Source organism: Stomoxys calcitrans, chromosome 5 (genome assembly GCF_963082655.1).
Source record: "Stomoxys calcitrans chromosome 5, idStoCalc2.1, whole genome shotgun sequence".
In the NCBI taxonomy this organism is placed as follows: domain Eukaryota; kingdom Metazoa; phylum Arthropoda; class Insecta; order Diptera; family Muscidae; genus Stomoxys; species Stomoxys calcitrans.
Genome location: NC_081556.1, coordinates 68,296,651 through 68,315,902, shown reverse-complemented (window position 1 = coordinate 68,315,902; position 19,252 = coordinate 68,296,651). Strand labels below are relative to the sequence as shown.

General features: G+C 34.3%; 1 protein-coding gene and 1 long non-coding RNA gene across 5 annotated transcripts in view; both read right to left on the bottom strand.

Moving 5' to 3' along the window:
* The window catches only part of LOC106094161 (TRPL translocation defect protein 14), a 61,304-nt gene extending 44,477 nt beyond the window's left edge, over positions 1–16,827 (bottom strand). The window contains exons 1-5 of one of the 4 annotated variants that reach the window (XM_013261355.2): positions 16,074–16,827; positions 11,178–11,245; positions 4,976–5,013; positions 4,845–4,882; positions 2,804–2,935 (exon numbers count right to left, since the gene is read on the bottom strand). In XM_013261355.2, coding sequence (XP_013116809.1) covers positions 2,804–2,935; positions 4,845–4,882; positions 4,976–5,013; positions 11,178–11,245; positions 16,074–16,248 — 451 coding nt within the window. In that variant the 5' untranslated portion in view covers positions 16,249–16,827. The remainder of the gene's footprint in view (positions 1–2,803; positions 2,936–4,844; positions 4,883–4,975; positions 5,014–11,177; positions 11,246–16,073) is intronic. The other 3 variants (XM_013261357.2, XM_013261358.2, XM_013261359.2) reach the window with 3 other exon arrangements.
* On the bottom strand, positions 11,847–12,617 carry LOC131998051 (uncharacterized). Its single transcript, XR_009398513.1, has 2 exons — positions 12,358–12,617; positions 11,847–12,219 (listed from the first exon to the last, which is right to left on the bottom strand). It is a non-coding gene; the product is annotated as an uncharacterized LOC131998051 (long non-coding RNA).
* Positions 16,828–19,252: the final 2,425 nt, after the last annotated feature.

Genomic DNA, 19,252 nt, shown 5'->3' with positions numbered 1-19,252 from the left:
CTGTTAGGAACTGAAATAAGACCAAACATTTGTTCGAATGGCAAGCATAATCAACATACCGTCATAATATTCATAAAACTATATATAGGTTACCTGGGTAACAAATATTTAAAACGCAAAAAATAATGTAATCCAGTTAGTTAGTATAGCGGAACTAGAAAAGGAGTAAGTTAGAAGTTAATAGCATATTTCATTATGGAACAGAATACAGTGAAAAACTTTAGAACACTACAAATATACAAAATAAGCATCTTACAAGGATGTTTTTTGTAACTAATAGATAGTAGATACTTGTCTTCTCTTTCGAATATTTAAAAATAAAATAGTTATTTTTGAATACCCATTACACCTGCGTCTAATCAGTCTCATAACACAAACCCCAAAACTTAACCTTAACGACAGGAATAAGTAAATTCGTAAGTTAATTTAAGGTTTAAAGTATTACCTTTTCAAAGTTGGTGCCAATTCGCCCATAATACTTCTTTTTTTGTATAAACTTTAATAAAAAAGTTTGTTAAAATTGCGCTTTAAAAAATTCGTTATTGGGAGGTTAAAATAAGTGAAAATGTTGAAAAATGTTGCGCTTTTAATTTTTATTCGTTATAGAAAAAATTCGTTATGTGGAAGTTCATTATACAGAGGTTCGAGTATACCTAAAATAACAAAGTTATAAGTAATCGTAAGCCGAATGTTTACTTTGCCCTCTTGTTAGGTTAAGGCCGATACACATGTCTTCTATTTTTGCCTCTACATAAATCAACAACAGTTTTTTGTGAACAAATCGCTAACAATAGTCACAGACATCCACATTATGACAACGTCTAGAGTACAGATTTTTTTAAGTCGAACCTATTTTCCATCATCCCCTGATTGTGTGCTTACAAACGGCTTGCCACATTGGATCACAATCGCATAGGTTTTAAATCATTTTAACTTAAGGTTGGTAAACATACACATTTTGTAAGAAAGAAATGAAAGTCGGGTCACTGGTAGACAAAATCAACACGCGCGTTGTCAATATTTTCAACAAGGTATGTTCATGATATTGGTATATGATTTTGCAACGTCATTTTTTTGTCTCTTCGATGTAGATAGACTATTATTTTGACTGGTGCCGGATCTCTGGTGTATAATCGTACATCCGTGCTGGTATGCAAACTGCAAATTTTTCCCATGAACATTCCAATAAGCAAACTTGTCACATATCAATGAGTGCAGTCCAATTCAAGTTTAAGCTGCAGTCCAATTCAAGTTTAAACCGAGTCCGAAAGGTGTGTCGCTGAAAATTTTTCTGATGGTCTCGCCAGGATTCGAACCCAGGCGTTCAGCGTCATAGGCGGATATGCTAACCTCTGCGCTACGGTGGCCTCCATGCTAGTATTTTTGACAAAACGTAATTGTCTTCTTTCGTTCGGCTATCGTGGACCTTTTCAATGATATATTCAGCAACCAAGATAAACTGAGGCTAGTGTACTGAAATATACTTATCAAATTTAGAACAGGGGTTTACCTGTCCGACATAACATTTTGGATTACGGCCCATTTGTCAGTTTAATTCATTATTATTCAATCAAAGGTCTTTCACTGTAAATGAGAATGGTTAGTCTTGATAGAATAAGCAATGATTGCGTAGTACAAAGCGTTAAGCATACATTTTTACAACAGTAAGCGAATACAGCTAACAAGTACATAAGCCTTTCAGAGCCGTATAGAGGTTTCACAGGCTTCACTGCATGTTTAGTAGGTTTAACTAAAATATTGTTTTCTATCAGTTATGTACGAGTTGTGATATTAGTTATACTTTTTTTTCATTAATCAGCCAAAGGAGAGAGATGCGAGCTGTTGACCATGAGTATGAAAGGTTTTTATTAGCAAAAAATAAATTGCCAGGCATACAGGCGAAATGTACACAGACAAACACACCATTAGCGGACGTATCGGATCCTTGGTTAAGGCCCCTTATCAACGCCATTGTGTTCATTGAGCCTCCCGTCTGCCAGCTCACAATTCCCAGCTTGCTTGTCTCTAACACATGAGCTTACAATGCACAGGAGATTTCCTATGGAATCTAAGATATTATATTGTATTATATTTTGTTTGTGGACCAGAAAAAGCCCATATTTAGTGTGGTCTGGTAATTCGTTAGTTCTAATTTCATCAAAATATCAATCCAATCCAATTTTAACAAAACTTTCACTCAATGGGCTGAAACAAATAATCGAATCGAAGGGTCGGACTATTTGGAGCTATATCAAAATTTGGCTTGAATTGTTTCAGCGAAACTTGTGGCCTTAAGATGTAAAATAGGATGATTAGTTTAACGAGTCTTATTGACAACACTGATGTATATCAAGTTTCAACTGTATGCCTTCATTTATGAAGACTGTAATATGATTACCACAAACAGGTGGAAAATTAACATGTGGACGGACAAGGCGTAAAGGGATGTTTTTATATGGTGCAAACGGAATGACAAAATCACTGGTGGGTAAAAAAATTACTGCCGTTTGTTTTTGCTTATAAAACCTTTGGTAGGATCATCTCAGAATCTTGGTACCAATATTAATCGTAGGTGACAACACTGATTATGTCCGTTGCAAGAAACAACTTTGATATATATATATATTAAAGATTAAAGATGATATGATGCGTTTATATATAGCCATGGGAAAACAAATTGGCTAAAAGCGTTAATGTGTTGTGAAAAAAATCGTTAAAACAGAACTGAGACTGGTGGACAGAAGTGCACATTGTAGCGAAAAAAACATATGCCTTCTTTCAATAAGAGCGTACACACACTCACCTTCGCTGCCGTTTGGTTTCGAGGCAGCGTTAGCCAAACAACGTGGACATGATGCCGTCAAATCTATAAGACTATGTTCCGGTGCGGCGAAAGGAAGATTCTTATAAGTAAAAGTTGTTGGTGTCGGAGGTGCTAAATTTACAAAATTATTTCCCAAACATAATAAAATAAAAAAGAATAATATTATCCAAATTATAATATAGCGAATGTTACGAAACATGTGACCAGAATACACATACAAACTTGCACGCATGCCATTTTCGTCAAAATTGAAAGCTTTTCTTATCATTTTATATTGGTGCCAATCAACTCTTTTTATATTCCCTGTATACACGATATAGAACAATGAACAAATATATTTTGTATTCGTAATGGTGTACGAAGAGCGATATCTCACCACGATTTTCGTTTATTTAAGGAGATAATGCAAAACCCTACGTACCATCTACAATCATGTACATCAACTGCGAACGTAGCTGTCAACTAGTTTAACCATCAAGTACAACAACAACAACAACAACAACAACAAAATATACGTATAACTCTACAAACATTGTAAAGCATTGACAATCCATCTGGAAACTTGGCTACAGTTTAAGTCTTTTTTTATTTAGTCAACAATCGAATATTAATTAAATTATTTTATAACACGCAAACTGCTGGTTATTTGCGTTGTTTGTACACGAACATTATCTATTGAAAGTTGCAAAAATATTCAGTCTCGTGCCTTGTACTGTACTTGAAAAGAAAATAGGTCATACTAGAATTAATTTGGCGATCGCTTCCCATTTATGAGGTGGACCTAAATTTCTAACTTGGAAAAAATAATAAAATTGTATAATTCTGTAAAAAAAAGAACCAAAGTGAGACGACAAATCTCAAACATGTGAATGAATTATGGGAAAATGTGGCTCTATTTCGAAAGTAACTTGACTATATCTGTCGGAATCTATGATTGTTGGCACCAAGTAGTTATTACCTCGAATGGATCCAGCACAAGATGTGAAAAATGTCTTAAGTTAAACTTAATTAATTTTTTAAAAAAATCTTTAAATTATTCCAAATGCATCTAAAAATAATTTTCATTTTTGTTTATTCTGTTGGTACTAATATTGAATTTTTATTTTCTTTAGTTAGTGCTTATCAGGTAAAAAACGTTTTTATCTACTTAAATTCAACAAATAAAATATTGAAAGAGGAATAAACATTGAAATCAAAATAACTGTCGCTGTTATGATTTTCGCCAGTTTATACATATGTGGATAAGCGATTTGGTAAGAAAAATCCACGCTGCCCTGATTAAAACAATCAAAGCCCGGAAAATCATGCAACTGGGGAACGTTATGATAAAAGATAAATACCGATCGAATTCAACAATTCGCACAGGAAAGGAGAATATTCAAGACTCTGGAGAATAGAGAATCAAATAAACTTAAGCAAATGTGTGTTATTGTAATGTTATATTATATAACGTATGGGCAAATTAATTAAGAGAATACTCGCTTAAAATTAAAAGAAAATAATGCTCTTGAAAATTAGTTGTTTACATATTGCAAAAGTGGAATATAAATAAGCAATAATAAAGGAGATTTAAGAACGCGAGGGGTTAACAAAAGAGGCTTAGCTAATCTTAGTATGAACTCAATAAAATTAACCCTTAAATCAATCTCAAATATCTCACACACATATGCCGATAGGATTGTCGTGATATTGCAAATGACTACACTCCCTTAAAGTAGGCGATACTAGATATGGTACCTCTTGGTACGACCTATTAATAAAAAGGACAGCATCATTTGGAAGTCACTTTGGAGTTAAAGTATATATAGCAATGAAGTAGTCTCTGATATCTAAGAAACATATTTTTCTGAGCAAACACATTTGAATTTGCAACTCGACAACGAAACAAGCAATGCATCTAATTAATACGTGTTGGCTTAACCAATTGGGCAGTTGCGTCGTCAACTTTTTATTGTATTCTTTATTGAATCTTGTTGAAATTTCTTATGTGTCTATTTATGAACATATTTGGTTGAATTACCTTCTTTTTCGGTGAGATCGGAAAACTTGACACCACCACTGTAAACATATTTTAAGACATTTGCAAAATAACAAAAACAAAAAATAAAAGATGTTAGAAGACGTAATTGGGGAGATATTCGTAAACGTTACCTGAGTAATACAGTAGCAGTTTCAGGTACTCTGAACACCTAAAAATATGAATATTTTCTTAAAATGTATGTTTTCTTTTATTATTGAATGAATAGAAGATTTATATTCTCATATTGCTAATTTCATCGAGAGCGGAATAATATATGTCATTAGTTTAATTGTCATACTTTCCATGAGCTTGCTTAAACTACCAACATTTTACAATTTAAGTTAAGACTTTTGAATGGTTTCAAATATCCCAAACTTCTTTCAATAATATCAAATGATTCCTCTCAAAGGCTGAAACAGAATTAGAGCATTGTGCGTACATATCGTCCCTTTACCACCTAAAAGGGTAAGTCCAATATCAAAATTTTAAAGGAGAAGGTTTTTATTTAAATTAATAGACTGAAATATGATTATTTCATGAGTTCCATTTCTTCAGCTAATGCATATGGTAACACAGAAATAAAATGCAATAAAATGAAGATAACGAAACTTTTGCTACTTACATCTTTTTCGCTGACACCTGAATGACCTAGTTTTAACTAATTTAGAATTAAATGCACTTAATACCATAGTTTGAAAGTGAGCTTGCTCGATTTGGCTGAAATTTGGATCAGACATATTAGAGCCCTATACATATGCGCCAAATATCGTCCATATCCAACGTTTTCCAGCTATCACGATTGGATAATCATTTCTGAAAACATAAATGAAAAGTCCCCGCAAAAAAGTACAAACAAAATTGGCACATTCACTCAGATATTGTATTGTATATATATTATATTGATAAATGTAGCGCAAAAAGTGTGAATGTGTAATGATTAACATATTAACGTTGTTATTTAAATTTTCATTGTGTATCCCACCAACAAGAGATACGTTTTCCCTCAAATGTTCGGAGGCATAATTTTTTAAAGTATTGTTATAAGTCTTTTCCGCATTAAGCATCGAGTTTAACAATCGATCTGATGTACTAACATGTAATGCGATTTTATACTATATCGCAATCAACGACTAAAAACGTAAAATTTATTAATATAGAGACCAAATAAAACTATAAATGTAGCCTTGCAATGTTTTATTTACCACAGTTTTCAAGACCACAGGCTTCGCCTAGGAAACCATCTAAAGTTGCTATCACATGATATGTGCTGTCACTTTCTCTACTCATAAGACTTTCCTTATGTGCGTTAAATACGAAGAGTACGCGCTCTAATCGGCATATATTCTCTAATGTTTTTTAGTTTTTATAGACATCGGTCGCTTGAATCAAACAGTTGCATATTTATTCCAAAATCCATTTTTCATATTTCATTCTTCGTATGTATTAGCAACTTTTAGAGTTGCTATCTTTGAAAATGCATGTGACAATACATTTCGTTTCATATCAACTTAAAGAAACACCTTCACATGGGACCGTTTACGTCGTGTAATGTGATCCCCTTAGATGCTAGGAAGTCGCATAACTTCAAGATATCGTCGAAAACAAATTGATTTGAATAACCCTTAGTAAACCCCAAACCTCGAAACAAACACTTATCTGGTCAGTAAAATCACCTTTTTTAGTGATTTGGTAATATGTTAATCAAATCCGAAATTCTAATGTCGAAGGAAAGAAACTACAAAGTTTGAATCCTATTTTCATCAAAAATCTTATAGAAAATTGCAGAAAATTGAAGCAATTCACGTTAAATTAAATATCTAACAGACAAAGTTTCATCAGTATAATTATTTAATTTCTGACAAATTAACTCTAAAATGTATAGAAGACATGTCAGCTCATGCAAACTGGTTTAAGGAATATTATTAATGAAAAAATAATCAAAACAAAAATTCCATTTCCATTCCATTTCCATGAAAGTGCCAGTATTGTTTGTTCTTTTTTTACAGTACTTTTCTCTTGTTCAGTAATTATTATCAAAACATGATAACTGGAAGAGCATTAAACTAAAAAAATTATTGGTTTTGCTAGTTTTGATTTTTAACATTCGAAAGGAATGCAAAAAGTGAAACATCCACTCGGTTTTGCTTCTTACTATAAGTGCCGTACAAACCGATCTTTCGAATTTGAGTCTTATAATCAAAGAAGACGCATTTATTATTTGATTTTTGCTGAAATTTGATATAGTCAGTAATAAAAGATGTCTTGGGCAAATAAGGGCCGTATTTGTTACCTGCAGAGAAATAGAAATTGTACTTATTACCAGATACCAACATTTGAAACTGTAAGTTTTCTTTGACTCTTCAAAACCCTTGTCCCATATGGTCTGGATCGGACCATAATGGTATTTTGTTGTATGTAGAATAAACTTCTTGTATTCATAAATAGTGATTTTTATCGGATTTCGGCCCGGCCGAACGTAACGCATTATTATTTGTTTTATCTTCTTCAATAGTACTTGATATACATGAATTTCAAGTATTAGCTGGCCAGTGGTGGCCCTAAATTTGGATATCACACTCGTACTCTACTCCCAAAAACGGTAAATTTGTATGGGGTTGTTTGGTGCACAGTTACAACTGAACATTTCAGTTTGGTCGTTTTATCACATTCAGTAAATGCAAATTTGCCCATGAACAATTCATTAAGTAATAGGGGCTAACTGCTCACATATCAATGAGTGCTGTCCGGTTCAAGTTTGAGATCAATGATTTAAGGCGTTCAGCGTCATATGCCGACATGCTAACCTCTGCGCCACGGTGACCTTCAGACAATTATTATAGAAGACAAAATTTGCTTTTTCCAAACATTCAACAAATTTTGTCGACAATTTTTATAGAAGACAAAATTTGGAACGTTTGGAAAAAAGCGGCAAAATATTAAAAGAATACATAAAGGGTGATTTTTTTGAGGTTAGGATTTTCATGCATTAGTATTTGACAGATCACGTGGGATTTCAGACATGGTGTCACACATTTCGAACCGAACACTGATTTTGGTAATAAAATTCAATGATTTGCAAGCGTTGCTCGTTAGTAAGTCTATTCATGATGAAATGTCAAAGCATACTGAGCATCTTTCTCTTTGACACCATGTCTGAAGTCCCACGTGATCTGTCAAATACTAATGCATGAAAATCCTAACCTCAAAAAAATCACCCTTTATATGAAAATGGAAAAAGTAAACGCGTTTGATTTAGCTAACGGCATATTAGATGCATTGCTAGAAAGTTCTTCATCTGAAGACGAGGATGGGATTTGTACCATATTTTTTGGTCGAAATGACAACATATGAAATTTGTCCCGTATAGATGTAACATTAGTGTAATATTTTTTTCATTGGCCAGTAAATCCGGTTTTATGGCCTTTTCTAGATTTAAGTGGTAAATCATGTGTCTTTTTGGAGGTTTCACCATACAAAAATAAAACCCATTATATTTAAATCCCAATTAAACCCGATTTCATGGCTGAACAATCGATAAAAGTACCAAAATATGCAACTGTTCTCAAGACTTGTTTATGGTTGTGTGTGATATGCACATTCATGTATACGCATGTACGCTTTTGTATGTCACTTAAATCCCCAAAAAACGCAGTGTAAACGAACAGGATTTGTTTCTGGATTTAGTAAAATCCGGATTACAAAAATTTCAATGTAAACGTGCTATAGGTTTCGTTAATATTATGTTTTCGATAAACTAAAATCCATAATATTTAGTCAACTAAAGTAATTTTTACTGATAGAGAGAATTATAAAAAAATTTAAGAGACCATCTCACACATACAGTGTAATTTTCATTTTAGACTCATTCTCACTTTTATACTAGTACCCCTTAAATTTAAACATCATATTCATTCTCCAATCCAGAGGTGCACAAAATGAAAATGAGATTTTATGTTTGATTTAAGCACATATATTTAATTGTTTGAAAGAACGAATGAAGGTTTTTTTAAGTAAACACAATACTAAGAAGGTTATATAACGTTTCCTTTCTTGTCTAGCATTAAACATTGTTTTTAACTTGAAAATTGAAAAATTGTGCGTACACTCACGCGCGTATTCATTTGTTGCTCTCTCAAGAACGACTGAGGTCAAGAGAATAAAAATATGTGTGAATTGAGATCAACGCTAGCGTAAAGAAAATTTTAGTTTTGTGCACCCCTGCTCTAATGCTTGTTAGTTATTGCTTGATTTCTTTGAGATACTTATGTCTGGCGAATATAATGTGACATTTTTATTGTTTTTGTTGTAAAATAATAACGTTTGCATTATCGACACAAAATGTTAATGAAGGTGGAAACGGTTTCAAATGAAATGATTAAAATTAAAGACTGCAAATCTCAACATTGGTCACTTACATCTTTTTGGTGGTAAGGGGACGATATGTTTAGTAATATTGGTCATTTAAGGAAAATGTTGTAATTTTATTTCTACAGCTTCAATGCAAATCCCCAACGAATCGGTTCAAGCTACTGATTCTATTTCAGCCTTAGTTTTACATCGCACACTAATCGACAGCTTAAATTAAAAACTTTAATTAAAAAAATGACATGAAATTAAAATAATATCAATTTTCACTTTGTTTAGAAATGTACTTAAGTAAACAGCAAAATAATATGGCCTCGGGTAATTTACCAAACTTTTGTTGATATTTCCACTTCTGTTGCTTGAAAAGAACCATCCAAACAACATCATAAGATGATCTGTTTTTTTTACCAATCTGGCGAATTCGCTAGCTTTTGGACAAATAAAATGCTCTTCCCCCAAAAAGCTTTGTATTTTACCGAAAACGAACACCCATCCGAAAGCATGTGGCAAAGTAGTTTCAATCATACATAAATCTTTCTCGGAGTTCAAATTGTGATTTTATTAAAACTCTTAGCTATTTTTGTATTTAAATAATTCCTCTTTTAGTAAAAGTCATTCATATTGAATGATGAAACCATATGGTTTTTAATTTAGACGCTTATCCGCGATAACATTAAGCACTTTCCTCCATACAAAATAAGCGAGAATATCCGCTTAGGGGTTAAATGAAACAGCCCTAGATTTTGTTTAGTAGTTCATATTTTTTTTTCAACCTACTACCGTCCCGTTGGTGATATTTTATAACTGCCTATATAAGTTGAAAGGCAATAGATAACAGCACTACAACCAACAAGTGTTCGTTTCTTACTACAAAGTTTAAAAGATCTCTTAACCACAGAGCCTAATAGCGGAAATTCACTATTCCATTTGTCACATACCCATTATACATGTGGTTAACATTAGATAGCACTCGACGTTTAGCATCATGAACGCCACGATAAAACCTTGGAAAAACTATATAATTTATTCTTCTTTCCACAATTTGTTATTCAATTTTCAAAAATTCAAACCCAGAACTATAGGCGGAGCAAACATGAGAAGTAGTGAGATCCTTCAGTGATATCGTAAGATCAGTGATCTAATGGAGAATATTATGCACTCAAATAATTATTACTATTATTATTTTAAAATTAATATCTGTAACGAAACATTAAACATTACTTACAAAGAGTAAATCAACTGCAGTCGTAAATCCGATTTCCAACTTAAACGCTTCCTAATGGAGAGAATCAGTCAAACAATAATGACAAGTGAACAGTGGTTTAAGGAGGGCCTCGTATTATTCAAAAAGAGCATTCTAAAGAATTACTCTTGAAAATATTTATTTATTTTGATAAATTAAAACATCTTGAAAACCCAAAAATTGTTGACCATATTATTTTGCTTTTCATTTGTGTACAATTTCCCTTAGTTATAACAACAATTAATTAACCTTGTCCTAAAATCAAACACGTAAGCTTGTTTTTTGCAAGAATTTCAAAATAATCAAAATATGAATCCTTGCTAATTGCAAACTATTTAATTTAGGTATCTTATCGTTTACATATGTATATTTTTCAGCATAGGATAATTAATTAATTAACCTTTTGACATTTTAATAATTCTATATATTTACATTACTATTACTAACGCAAACATTAATTTCACGTCGCGGATGTATTGGTTAAGAAGAGTTTGTTTATACTTGTAGACGAAGTCTATGACGAAGAATAAAAAAAATGCTCTATAAGGACATTATCCCAGCATTAAAATAAATTGAATGTTTGTTTTCATTTATCTTTTAGTATTAAAAATGTCATCAAAACCATTGATTTAATGTCGTTAAAGTGTTCACAATAATTGATGATTTATTTAACACATTATCTAACATTTGTAGAATGAGGGAATAAGCATAGGAGGTAAACTAACCTTCCATCCGAGATTTTCAAAAAATGTGCACAGTCGTGATTGGCCAGTCGTTTTGCCTCCGCAAGGACCTAAAAAGAAAACAAAAATATAAAAAAGTTTAATGCTATTATTGTTTTGATAGTAAGTCATTTATCTACTTTATAGTCTTAATAGCTGGCCCGGGGTGCTTCATTACACCCTAAAGTGGCTATTTAAAATTGAATGTTTCATTATGAAATCGGCATTTCAGCTAGCTGAACTCATACTATTCAAGTGCAATTGTGTATCATTTGACAATGGAAAGTTTGTGTCGAGATTCTTCAAAAACTGTTTATACCGATGTTCCAGTCTCCCACTAACCACAAATACACAGCCAAGTTCATCGCAGCTATAATATGGGGCGTCACCTCTTCAACGTCAGTCTTATTTGCGCCCATTATCCGGCGGGTCAAGAACGAACAGACCAAGGATATTTTCTATGAGCGACTAGAAAGCGAATATGAACGATATTGTCAACCTCACCTTTAAATGACCAATCGCATCATGTTCATTATGTCGCCCTCGAAAAAAGATTCAGAAAGCTCAAGAAAACACAGCTCAGCTGCCATTTCAAGCGCCTATAGTATATTATATTCTTGACTATAGTCAAGAATGGCGAGAAGATAATATAGATAGGAAAAAAGGTATTCGTTTAGCAATAATCCGGTACTACCTCCGCAATTTATAAATTTTTTTATTAATCATACATCGCCCACCCGGACTTTACATTAATAAATTTTCAATTTTTCATAATACAAAAATCAATATTAAAATCTAATATATTACTATCACTAAAAGAAAAAACAAACAAATTTATTGAATGTAAAAAAATTGTTTTTTTTTTTTTGAATTAGTTACATAGTCTAACGCTCAATTATCCGTTCAAACACCAAGAAGAAGCAACAAATGTGAGATATCATCAGTGATACAACAACCAATCCCATGGCAGCCGGTTGTACGTACCGGATTGACCCGATGGATTTCTTCATCGGCAAGGGCTGCCTCCTCAGTGTTTAACACACTGCTACAACAACAACAACAACAACAACAACAACAACAACAACAACAACAACAACAACAACATCAGTGATGAAAACGAATTCAATCGAGTTGCCTATAATAAATGTTGGATTAGCTTCGACTTAAGAGTTTGTTGACATACTGATATGTTTTTAAGACTAGTAGGAAGAGTATTTCAGTTTCAGTGCAGTAGCACAATTGTTGCTCAACCGTCTATAACTCCTCATTTCCACAAATCCTGGGTTAGTTCGCATCTCCATGTGCCCAGCGCTACTATAGCTAGAGAAAATTTTTTAAACCTGCCACCTGGTTTTATAGGAAAAGCCTTTAGAGCTAATGGAAATTTTCAAATGTTTTTTTTCTTTTAGACACAAATATAAATAAATTTCTGGCTCTGATTGGTTGAATCAAATTCACCGAAAATTGAAAATGTCAAGGCGAATCGAATTTTATTCGCCTTACTTACACATTTTGACATATCCAAGGCATATTAAATAAGGTGGAAGCATCGGCGAATTGCTACAACAAAGCATCTTTTTTTTGGAACTTGATATGTCAAAATTTGTAAGCAAGGCGCCGTGACTTTTCAAATTTGCTTCGACCAATAAGAGCAAGAAGTTTATTTATTTTTGAGTGTCAAGCCAGAAAAAAATTTTAAATGTACAAAACTCCCATTAGCTCGAAGGCTAACCCACAAAACCATAAAGAAGGCATAGTTTTCAAGGCTATTATAGCGGTAGATAGCTAGCAAGTGAAACTGATGTTGAATGCTGCAGAATAATTAGCGTACTACTAATGGCCTCAAAAAAGGAAGATTTTAAACAGAGGGGTTTTGTATGACTTTTTGAAGCTCTCGTTTGTTTGGTACGAGGATGACGTTGTTGTAGCAGTGTGTTGTACACTGAGTCGGCAGCCCTTGCCTAAGGAGCACTCAATGGGGACAATCCGGTACGTACAACCGGCTGCCATGGGATTGAGGATGATGTTGTCATTATGGTGTGTGGCAAGATTGGCCATTGGGCTTGATGTATCTCCCGAAAGATAAGTTAAAGTTTGTGCTATTCACCAATATGAGATAGTTTGGTGTATTCAAGAGATTTCTCCCAGATGGGGTGAAGCTACCGCACTCATTGCGATGTCAAAATTTTACGTCACGCCGGACACAAGACGGACTTACCTTTGATTTATGGGGATGAGGATGAGTTATAGACGGTTGAGCACCTATTGTGGCACTAACACTAACTTTAACACTTTCAATGTGTCTAAATTATCTTCAGGCACATAGTCCTTTTGCCATTCTTGATAACTATAGCTTTAAATGGCAGATTAGAGGGAACTCTCTAGCCCGCCTGGCCGCCGTTTTGTCATGCATATTGGCGTATCAATTTTGCAACTAAACTGCAACGGTCTCCGTGGCAAGATGGACGAGATAGACAATTTTATGAGTCGGAAGAACATATTGGACACCGCGATCTAGGAGACAAAGCTGACAAACACCTGTAGCCCGCACAGTTGTCACATATACAATGTGCTGCGTAAGGATCGCTTAAGGAAAGGAGGTGGGGGATTGGCCTTCGTGATACACCATTCCATGCAGTGTAGACAATCTCGCCTGCGCCTTGGATAGTAGTCAGGTCTGGTACTGCCGAGATATAGCTACACAACGTGTACATAGCGCCGGTTGGTAGCTGTGACCCAGTTAATGGCCAAGCTCACAAGCCCGACATAAGTGGGCTATTGTCGGACCATAATCGTCTGGTTCTAGGAGACTTTAAAGTGCATCACACTTCTTGGCATTCTCCCCTAGGTAACGACCAGCGTGGCATAGCTTTGGCAGAGCAGATTGAAGGCTCCACGTTTAGCACGATGAATGAGGATAGCCCCACTAGGATTATGAAGAGGTGCAGCAGCTCGCCAGACATTTCCATTGCATCCCCTGATCTCCTGAGTGACGTATGCTGGCAAGCCGTCATTTCTTTGGGATCAGACCACCTCCTCAAAATTTTCGCCACCGGCCGATCACCCGACTTCATAACCTCTAAGTGCTGGACGTTAATAAACCCCCTCACATGTGCTAGTTGCCGAAAGGAAATTCCGCGACACGATTTACGCAGCAGCCGCTCGCTTTATACCAGCCGTTTAAGGAACCCAAGTGGGTGCCAATTTGCCGGCACAGGAAGTGGTACACGCAGACGAGAGTTATGGGATTCATTGTACGGACCCCACTAACACCGGAATTATCAAGCTGAATCTGGAAATAAACAGGATAGTCAACAAACATAAGTGGAATTTGTTGCTGGAACACTTGGAGCAATGCAACTTATGTGCCGGTTTAAGCAAGCTGCGATCCATTGTTAAGTCACTCTCGAACCCCGCTAGACGGGGATGACAGGACCTCAGTCACTTTTGGTGACGTAACTGTGACTGATTTGAAGATATGCGCGAGGTTGTTCAACCGTCAATTCATTGTGCATCTCAAGAGTGGCAGGGCTAGGAGAACTATTCGTTATATCCGTCGTCTCCGAGCCGAAGGACAGCCATCACAATCTACCGCGGATCCAAATCGTTGAGGCCCGATAGAATCTCTACACTGATGCTGAAGAATCTGAATCTACCTGGAGTCGACTACCTTACGACTGTCCTCAACCTGCCTTTGAACACCCTTATAGTACCCGACGTCTGGAATATGGACAGAATGATCGCGCTAATGAAGCCTGGAAAGACCGGAGTAAGGGGCAGTCGTGTAGACCAATCTCCCTTCTTTCATCTGTATTCCTACCGAGCCTCGTTGGAGAATTTCGATTCGCCGAGCACCAGCATGGATTTCGAAGACTGCATTTGTGGAATTTAGGAATAAATATGTGATGGTCGATGGTGAAATGATTCCGACAATCAAGTGTCCCAAACAGCTCTTACACAGTCTACCTCGAGGAAGTCTTTCAACACACTGCTACAACAACAATAATAAAGATCGTACCAGTGCGGAGACATAACTACATTTTGTCTAAGCAATACCTTTTGGGCTGTTATCGCAGAGACCATCTTAATCATCATCTTGTGGATGGGTATCCAGAAGCCTTAAGGTAGATCTACATGATCTAGAGCATGAGATTCAGCGCTGCAAGAGAGAACCTCTATCTTAAACGGTATATCAAGCAAGTCTAGACAACATTCATGCAGACACGGTAGCAGATGCCTCTGAACGAAACCCTACTTAGTCGCAGATTTCTTGGATCTGGACACTCAACGGAATCAAGCAAACGAAAGATAGAACACAACAAACTTCTACAACAACAACATACATCGCTGTTGTGTGTGTGTGCTTTGCGCATTTTCAAAAGCAAAACACACTACGGATCCTACCTCTCCGATTGTTCTAATTAATAGTAACAAATTGGTATATCTAAACCGTTATCTATATAGTTTTCACACATTATTTCTTAAATTTTCTTTCGTCGGCTTCACTGTCCCATTTGTAACGATATATATATATATATATATATATATATATATATATATATATATATATATATATATATATATATATATATATATATATATATATATATATATATATATATATATATATATATATATATATATATATATATATATATATATATATATATATATATATATATATATATATATATATATATATACATATATATATGTATATATATATATATAAATAATATCACACAAACACAAGACTGCTAATGCACATATACACAATATAGTGTGTAACAATGGCCCCATGGCCTTGACATTGAAAATCTAAAATCTGCATCCAAAGACATCGCCGAATGGTAGCTTAAAAGGTAGTAAAAAAAATAATTTAATTAAAAAAACACATACCTCCGGTTAGAACAATTTTATAGACACGTTTTTCCAATTGGCCATTGCTCATTTTTTTTAGCTTCAGGCTTTTTCGAGGATTTTCAACTTGGACCTCTTCACAGCGATTGACGTTGCCGTTCTCGTTAGTGACCATCTCTTCCGACTCCTTTTTGCTTTCGGTTCTTGCCGTCATATTTGATTACTTTTAATTAGATTTACGGTTTGGTCTGGGATCTCGGGTACAGCAAATTAAAATCTTGCTAATTATCTCCGTTTTGCGCCTTAAATTTGGTTTTAAGGTTAGCTGCTCGAACTAGTCGCTTACAGGTTACGTATTTATCGAAAAAATTGATTTTTCACTTGTTACACAAGATGTATGGACGTAGTTGGATTATTCCATATCTTATACGACCGCAAGGGACAATGGCCCAGAAACGTATTGTATAATTAATTCCCGCTTCCCTTAAGCAGTGGTACTTTTTAGATTACAGATCAAACCGCATGGTGCCCATGTGTTAAAAAAAACCAAAAAAAAAAAACAAAAATTGTATGCCCTAATAATTTACACACACACGAAAGACACTATTATGAAGATTATTTATTTTTTTTATATATTTGTCGAATCTACTTATTTGTTGATGATGTCAACAAAATTTTTAACTGAGACATTCTATCAAATGTTTTTTAAAATGTTCTTCATATAAAGAATAACCATTTCCAACGGGAGACATTGACACGAACCGAAATCGCAAAATACTTTTTTAAGAATGACACCAAAGCCAAAAAGTAATGTGACACTTAAAACAACAATGTGTTGACTTAACCTACAATACAACTCTGACGTCTTTGAGTTGGTATCAGGGTTCAATAAAAAAGGAAAGGTCAATTTTCCAGCCGATGGAATTCAAGAGAAGTCAAGAGTTGTGTACAAATCCCACTTATGGTATGTCTACATTGACTTGTTTTGCTTATGTTGTTTTGGAAAACATCTCAATCATTCACACCAGTTGACTTATTTTGCAAATTTAATTTTTTAACACTGCACTATTCTTAAGATTTTTGTTTTCTTGCCTAAAGGCTGGTACTATATTCGTTTTTCACAGTTGAAAACACATATTTTTAACGATTACTTTTTCAAGCACTACAACAATCTCAATGAAAACACAATACTTTTAATAAAAATTTTTCATAAATAATGATGAAATGTCTAACTGAATGAAATCAGCAAGTTTTTTTGCTTCAAAATCTAATCTAAAAAATTTAATTTCAAAAAATCTAAAAAAATTATTCACGAAAAATGTTGCGAAAAACGAACATAGTACCAGCCATTATCTGAAAAATTTTGTTTATTTTATTTACATTTTTTTATGAAGAAATTTGATTTATATTTTTTAACATTATTCAGGGCTGTGTTTATTAAGCCCCGTTTACACTGCTTTTTTAATCCGGATCATCTGTTTTCCCTTTAAAAAATCAGCTGACGAGTGCCTTCAATCCGGGTTTAATGAGCAGTGTAAACGGTGTTTTATAGTTAAGATCCATGGCGAACCAATTAAAGGTGGTCTCATTTCTACAACAGTCACAAATCATATGGTGCAATCCGCCCTCTTACCAATCCGCCATCTTGATCGTCGTTTTGCCAGCACACGCAAACAAATTTGTGTACGTGTGTGTATACATGTGCGTTCATCAGCGGAGAATATGCGAAAAAGAAGATAACAACAAAGAGAATGCAAACAAAAATCTGACATCTTAATACCGTCGAACCTGACTGGCTGTTTACAGTTGTTTCCGTGAGACCACTTTTTTTCAATCCGACTTGGACGTACATAATACAAATCTTATGAATACAGAAAGTGACAGCTTATACCAAGATAAATTCCATAGTGTTCGCAAGAAAAAATTGTATTCAGCTGTTTACGGTATACTACATGGTCATTATGTAATGGACCCACCCCAAATTTTTTCAAAATCGAAAATTGCAAAAATTCTTGTTACTGTGAAATTGGTAGCTATTGAGTGCAGGAACTGACAGATCGATATCCCAAAAATCATACAAAAAATTTTTCAAAATTCTTAGGAGTGAGATTTTTCAAATCCGTTTTATTGTCTTGTTCCATTTAATTGTTTCTATAAAAAATAAATTTATGGCAATAATCCTTCTTCTTTTGACAGCAGGTTCTTCGCTAAATGGTCATAAAATATTAAGAAAATGTTGTAAGGAAATAAAAAAATTTTTTAAAATTCAAAATATTTGAAGCAACTGATGCGTCAATATAAATTCTCTAAATTATGAATATGCTAGCATAAGCCTTGTCGCTTCCCTGCCTTCGATGGTACACCCAATATCAAGGTGTAACTGTATCAGAATTGTAATAGCTTTAGCCTTATCCGTAAAGAAGGAACTTTTTGAAAGTTTTAGTGCCTAAATGTACGAATTAAAAAACCTTAGTCGGCCTATAAATACTGTCAAGGTGTAACTGTATCCAAATTTTGAGATCTTTAGGTCAATCCTTAAATAAAGTACATTTGTACAAATTTCAGAACAATCTTCTAGTCATCCGTTACACACTGCCAAGGTTTACCTGTATCCCTAATTTCACAGATGTAGCTCAGTATGTAAATAAAGTGCTACAAAGTGGCACTTTATTTACCAAAACCAAGGAATATCAAATAATTCTGCAGTTACTTGGTACATAGCAAGATATATTCATTTGCAGGTAGTGGCAGTTGTCCAAAACAACATCTAAGTATTGAGTCATTATGGTTCTTAACTATAATACTCACACACAACCAAAACTTGTTGACAGATAGTGCACTCGCGAGAAAAAATTGTACTCAGCTGTTTAGGGTACACTACCTGGTAAATATGGCATGGTACATAGTGCATAGATGTAACTGAACATAGATGTAACTGTAACATAGATGTAAAGAAACGTACTAAACGTACGTTTCTTCGGTTTCCATTTGTACTTTTCATATTTTTTCTATCTACCCCCTTTATTTCTCAACAACAATCATTCAAGCCAAATATCGAAGTTCTAGCTCTACGCATTTGCACTATGAAAAATTCACATATTTCGACCAATCACGCGTCTGCTTTATATATAGAGATAAAATTTCATCAAAATCGGACAACGGAATCGAGGGTGAGGCGTAATAGGTAAAAATTTTGTCTTTAAAAATATTTATTCAAC